Genomic DNA, 6,949 nt, shown 5'->3' with positions numbered 1-6,949 from the left:
ACGGTGGGAATATTTTCATTTCATCACATTTTGTAGATAGTAAGTAAAGTAAGTGATTCATGATTAAAAAAATAGGAGTCACCGATGATCTAAACGAGTAAAATCGATGTGAAAGCTCTTGAAAAATTTCGTTTGTCACATTTTTGCGTGACCTGTCGGGGAAGGCCTGGAACCCAAGAGAGGATCGATTATTGATCGAAGTGATGGAAGGTTTTTACCCAAAAAAAACCCTTTCTCGAGCATAGCAACAAAGTTTTAAGCAGGCGTCATCTTCATTTGGTTAGTATTTTGTATAACATCTCTCCATTGCGGTCATGCTCATCCTCTGGAGTGTGGTTTTTGTGAAATTTGATCGCTGGTCGTTTCTACGCAGGTCCGCATTATTCAAGCGGACGAGGTCAAAAATACTGCTCTATTTTCACGAAAGTAAAGGAAATGAACCCTAAAAAACATGCATTTATTTTGAACTTAAGTTCGTAGGGTAATAAAAACATTACAAAACAAAACAGCCCCGTTAAATTTACGCAACGGTTCGTCCTCGAGTTTTCGAAACTTTCAGCCACTACTCGATCAGCTACCTTTTCCAGAGCTCTTCCAGCCTCCCGTTAACTTCTCTTTAACGTTTCATGATGATTCGGAAAAAAATGTGCCATTCTTTTGCCGGCCTGGAATTTTTTCCCCAGCGTTTTTTCCGCCATGTTATTTTAACTAATGCGTGAAAAATATCTATGAAAGTCAAGTGGACTAGTGCACGACTGATAAAACAACGCAAATATCAGTCGTGCAGAAGTCTACTTGCCTTTCATAAATATTTTTTAATCAATTTTGACTGATCACGATCTTCTGTGATCCAACGCTGTGCACGACTTATCGTCCACGATTTTTGCAAAGGTTTTAAAACCTCAACTTCACCAATACTCGAAGTAATGCGTGACATATTACAGTCGCGTTACCTGCGCTGTAACGTTGCGCACAAACAATTAGCGCGAAAGTCCTTAACTGGCTTATCGAAAAAAAACAAAAGAGGGCGAATTTTCATTGGCTAAGCGAGGGCGGATACAAACAACGTCATCTCTCCATGGAACTTTCTGGAAAGCGATCGGCATTTTGTTTACTGCTCATATTAGAAGTTTCCTTGGCGGGAATAAGGAGAAGCTTTGTTTTAATCTTGCCAAACATTGGTACGTGAAACAAATTGCGAACACTTTTTCAAGGTCATGCGAAAGTCGTTCTATATGTGCAAAACATGAGTTCAAAAATGTGGAAGCCCGAACTCCTGTGCTGCATATTAATTCAGTCGCGTACACACGCATTGCATTCTTAAACTAGTGAGTCTGACGTCATTTTCTCCTCGATCCAGTTCGTAGACCATTAAATTGGAAAAATCCACTTAAAATAAACAAGAGCCTTTTTGAAATTAAGGCTTAACACTTGGGTCACTTAGTGTCACTTAGTAAAATGGTTTTAAAATCCAAAGGAAAAAAAGATCTGATGCTTTGATCATAGTACCACTTAAAACATTCTTCTTCCTTTAAAGGGGCTGTGTCACGAAATTTAGCCCAATTCAGCGACTGGGAACTGACAACCAAATCAAGCGAAACGCAAAAAATAACTACTTAGAACAATGAAGGAAGGTTTGAATAAAACAGAAAATACAAAAGGAGGCAGGGATGGACAAAATTTTACAAGATTAAAATGAATTGTGATTGGGGTTTTTGAAGACTGTTAATTATTGTTTCTAAGTTTGATCATGTATGCTCGACAGACACCTTTTTTGTCACGAAGAAGGGAGAGTAAATGGTAAACTAAACAAAATGAACTGTACTGCCGCGACAAAGCCCCTTTTAACACTTTTAACACTTTGATTAGGGAGTTTACGCATGCGACGTTTTTGAGCCGAGGACGGCAACCCGAAGTGAGCTGTTTTCCCTTTTATCTTGTCTTGTCACTACCACCTTTACATTGCTAAGTATCTTACCCCCATTAGAGACGATTATATTAAAAGTCTGGGAGATACTACTGTCCTGGCATGCAAAATGTTCGTTTCCGCGTACCGTCCGCGGCTCAAAAACGTCGCGTGCTTACACTCCCTATTATTTCCTCTGAGCATAGTCAATATATGGAGATAATTATGAGACTCGGCACGTTTCTTTGCGCTCTTTTGGCGCTGACCATGCACTAAAACACAGCTTATCAGAAGTTTCGATTAATTTAATCAAAACTCAGTTGTGAACCGAGGACAAAAGATTGTACATGGTTTTGGTCAAGTTAACACGAAGTGCGACAAACTGTTCTCGCTTTTGAAGTTTTCGGCGTTTCATAACCAGTCCATCAAGGCCTTTTACTACCTCCCAGCCCACTAAATGATTTACCTTCCCATTTGATTCGATTATCTTAGAAATTATTCATTTTCGAACTTCAAGTTATGGTCATAAATTGACGTAGAAAATCGTCGGCTGTAACTTGTTGAAAACAACCAACTTGGTAATCAATAAGAATGTTGATAACCGACCTTCAAGAACATAGCACAGGGTAATAGCAGTTCAACAAAAAATAGCGGTCTCTAAATTGGAGTGTGACAAGACCGTTTCAATTTTGCACATGCGTACTGTAAAGTCGAATTATTTCAAGTGCGCATGCTCCGAATGAAAAACTAGGTCTTGGACCTGCCGTGTTTCTACTGCAATGTAAAAGCCACCGACGCCCGCTTCTGCTGTAATTTGCTCCCATCAACATACAACGGCAATAGAAAAACAGAACCTTGTAAAATGTTCATTCATTGCGAAGAGAGTGACTAAGAATACCATCCAAATACGCACGGTGCTCTGTAACTAAGCGTCGACGGTAGCCGCTTGATCCACAAATTATCCACGCACCTATCCTAGTTTGCCTTCCTTGAAATGACTAGAAAGCTATTGTAGTCACCTTGGTTTGACCACATTCAAACAGAAATAGGTCGGCAACTTGGATGGTCAGCGATGATCGCAGCATCCTAGTCTCTCGCAGCTAAAAAGGCAAAATGTCGTCGTCGTCATCAATTTCTTCCTCGTCATCGCTACCTTCTGCTTCTTTCATGAGTAAATCTGCCTCGTCATCGTCATCGACATCGAGCTGAAAAACATAAAATATTGTTACTTTTTATCTTGCCGTAACAAACAAGGACTGAACAAAAAATGAAAGTCGATGAAAGTGGAGGATACTCTCAATCTCTGGCCGCTTCGAGTCTCCGTAAACATCCGTAAACCCTAACCCGAACATTCCACGCAAGCTGAATAACGACAAGACCCAAAATTACAAACAGATTAAAAAATTGTTTTATATGGAAAGTGTAATATTTAACAATTATTCGCCGAAGTCGAAGTGATTATCGGTGAATATTCACCTAGACGAAGTCGAGGTGAATATTCACCGATAATCGCTGAGCCTCAGGCGAATAATTGTTTTAGTATAAATACACAGGTGATTATTTCAAAAAGGAGAAAAAAAAAACATTTCAACGCGAAATCGTTTTCACTTTCAGTGGCAAAACGACTACGTGGAGCCATTTTGTCCGTCGAGGTGATTATCGGCTGATAATCCGAGATAGCGAGCCAATGAGAGCGCGCGATTTTGTATAATCACCTGTGTATTTATACTTAGTAGAATTGTTATATGGCTAGCTCCGTGAGAGGGCAAGATGAACCAAATCGCGCGCTGTGATTGGCTACCCGAGCGGGCAAGATGGAGCAATCTTGCCCGTTCGGGATTTCTCGCTTGGTCCCGCAAGATCAAAGATCATTTTTTGTGTTTTACGTCATATAATAAATCCATCTTGACCGAACAAGCTTGGGCAATAAAGACCAAGCTTGTTCAGGCAAGATGGCTGGATATTGGCCTCGTTCTTTTTTTGCGTGTTTATGGACCGATACGAAAAAACACGCAAAAAAAGAGCTTGGCCAATATCCAGCCATCTTGACCTCACGATTGGTCAATAACCCATATGTATTTGGCCGAGCAACTCCGTAGTGTCCGGGGTAGCATATATGAGGCAAAAAGTGAAACTTCATCCAAGTGTCGCTAAACCACGACTAAAAGATTCGGCAACGTCTTCAAGGACAAACTGGTCTTAATTCAACGTACTATTTAACAATTAGACCCGTAGCCCTTGCGGGCGAAGGGTCATACTAATTATTGTTATATGGGCGGGAGTGTTTTACCGGGAACTAAAACACTTGTGGAATCAATACGACCACTAGTGGTTATATTGAGGAACGACGTCACGATTCCCGCTTTTTTGTTCGTATCAATACCCAGTATTTGTATTAAAGCCTACTTTTAAATCTCTATCATGTACATTTATTGTCCGTATAATACGTTGGCTCAAAAAAAAATTCGTATCTTCTCGCAACCGTGTAATGTCCTATATATATCTCAGATAATATGCGCTCTGCTATGTTTGGCCCATTTAGTACGCTAAATTGTTGTTTCATTTTAAAGTCTAGCGACATAGTAAATATCATGAAAGCCTCATTTCCTCCGCGTTAAGGTAAAACAAAAAGTGGGCCCTAAATCGACCAATTTCGATGTATTAAAATTCAGTCCAAAACAAAACGCATCAACTTGAGGCTCTGGGGAATAAACTCATACAAATCCTTATATTTATTCCCCAGAGCCTCGAGATGATGCCTTTTGTTTAGGAATGAATTTTAATATATCGAAATTGGTGTATCACAGTGCGGCTATCGAACGTATGAACCTGCGACTTGGCTCTAACTTGTGCTCCAACTATCCAATCAATAGCTTACATCGCGAAAAACGTTACCTTTTGATATCTGTATGTAGGAAAGTGAATCTCTTTCCGAAGAACATGTCTCTTGAAGTTCCAGCGCAAACAGGAAATTAAGGAATGTCTACAATTACGAACAGACAAAAACATATTAAATTCATAAAACAGAGTTCTACACTTCAAAGCTAAGCCAGTCTTTAAAGCGTAGCAGTCTTTAAATCAAATCTGTAACCGTTCAATAAAGAGAGTTATTGAACAACGAAGATGCCGACAAATTTCACAAAAAAGAAAAGGTTTTACGAACAAATACAACGGTTTCGCACATGCGTTTCACATCTTGCAGCATTTCCTTGCCGCTCTCGTCCTGATAACGAGGTGAGATGACTTACTTCGAGGACATGTGGAGGACGTGAGCACCTTACTATAAACTTTCTCATTTTTTCTCCAAAAATCCTGACCATTCATCCTCATTTTTGGGTAGGGTCGTACCTCTTGTTGAACACTATATTTCATTAGCTGTATAGTGTCGTACTTCCTATCGTTTTCTGCGCTAAATCCATTGTTATCTTCGTTCCTTCTATTGTTCCTTTGGCCAATCCTGAAACCCTTTCAATGAGGTACGACACGATTCCCCATTTTTGTGGGAAAGTTGGTACACACTTTCCAGGCCGAATGTTGATAAAAATGATAATTTATGCATAGTACCCATGATGCCGAGTGGCATGTATTGTTGACCAATTCTCTTAAGATGGCCACTCCGATTTATTAAAGATGTGTTTATGAGTGATCCTTCACTCTCCACGCAGGCCAATCAACTCCGAACGATTTGGAATAAGCGCGAAATGATTAGCATAACGGGATGTTATTTTTTAAATGACCGTCTCGTAGCTATCTCCGCAAAAATTCCAGTTTCTGTTCTTGAAATGTGCCAATCCAGGTAACAGAAGAACTGATTGTTTCTACAACCAAGCAACCTGGCCTCGGCTGTTCAAAAGGTGAATGGGGAGCTTAAGCACGCACGTTTTTGAGACACGGACGGCAACCGGAAGTGAGCTATTTTCCTTTTGAACTTGTCTTCACCCAACCACATTTACATTGCTAAGTATCTTTTCTCCATTAGAGATGATTAGTACAAAGATCTGGGAGGCATCACTGTCCTGGCACGAAATGTTCCCGTCCTCGTACTTAAGCTCTCTAATAACGTTGTCTACAGCCGGATAAATCACTATCCAGCGGATAAACACCAGCAAGATTAATTGAGTTTATCCAGTGGATGGTGACTTATTCAGTAGATAGCGCTACCATCCCTCGAACAACTCGCGCCTGGGGCCCGTTTCTCGAAAGTCCCGAAACTTTACGGGCCACTTTCGGGTGTCATAATTCCCTTTGTATCTCAAGAACGGAGAGGATTTAAGTCGTCAAACTTCACAGACGTGTTTGTTTTATTTAGCTTGAAAACATGTTAAAAGATCGGCTTTCCAAAACAAGCGGTTGGCAGTTTCACAATGGCTTTTCGGGCCCGAAATGTTTTCGGGACTTTAAAGGCCATTTTCGGGTATCACAATTCCTTCTGTATTTCAAGAACGGAGAGCATTTGAGTCGTCAAACTTCACAGCCAGTTTGCTTAGCTTTGACGGTTATACCTTGAAAACATGTTAAAAGATCGGCTTCCATAAACAAGTAGTTGGCAAAAGGCTCACAAATGGCTTCTCGGGCCCGAAACTGATTTTTCGAGACTTTCGAGAAACGGGCACCTGGTTGGTTAGGCGATAATAACGATGACGACTACGAAAACGTAATGAAAAAGTATAACTTTGTGTTTTTCAGAGATAAAACTTGTGTGAACTGTGTGGATGTTTGTAGAGATAATAATTGAAAATTTATCGTCGGTTGATCACATTCTCCACATACATTCAAATGTGGTCATTTTCATGTCGTTGTCAGCAGAAGAATGACAAAAACATGCACCAAAATGTAAAACGTACGCGCGTGGTGTGCAGGGCCACTGTTTAGATGCTTTCTCGTTCTCGTCGACGAAGCCTTTCACGTGACGTCACGGCGGCCATGTTAGTGTTCCCAACTAATCCTCCGGAAATAGAGCTCTATTATCATGCAAACGTTTTCTTTTGTTTCGGTGGAAAAACAAGATTAATGATCACGTGAGTGAAAACACTCTATAGGGAC

General features: G+C 40.4%; 1 protein-coding gene across 1 annotated transcript in view; it reads right to left on the bottom strand.

Moving 5' to 3' along the window:
* Positions 1-6,949, bottom strand: part of LOC137996756 (cation-independent mannose-6-phosphate receptor-like) — a 92,630-nt gene that overhangs the window by 817 nt on the left and 84,864 nt on the right. The window contains exons 35-36 of the mRNA XM_068842322.1: positions 4,802-4,889; positions 1-3,111 (exon numbers count right to left, since the gene is read on the bottom strand). The exon at positions 1-3,111 is cut by the window's left edge and continues 817 nt beyond it. Of these exons, the coding sequence (XP_068698423.1) occupies positions 3,007-3,111; positions 4,802-4,889 (193 nt within the window). The 3' untranslated portion in view covers positions 1-3,006. The remainder of the gene's footprint in view (positions 3,112-4,801; positions 4,890-6,949) is intronic.

Source organism: Montipora foliosa, chromosome 3 (genome assembly GCF_036669935.1).
Source record: "Montipora foliosa isolate CH-2021 chromosome 3, ASM3666993v2, whole genome shotgun sequence".
Taxonomy (NCBI): domain Eukaryota; kingdom Metazoa; phylum Cnidaria; class Anthozoa; order Scleractinia; family Acroporidae; genus Montipora; species Montipora foliosa.
Note: the sequence above shows the minus strand (reverse complement) of the source record. Positions and strands in the feature narration are given on the sequence as shown.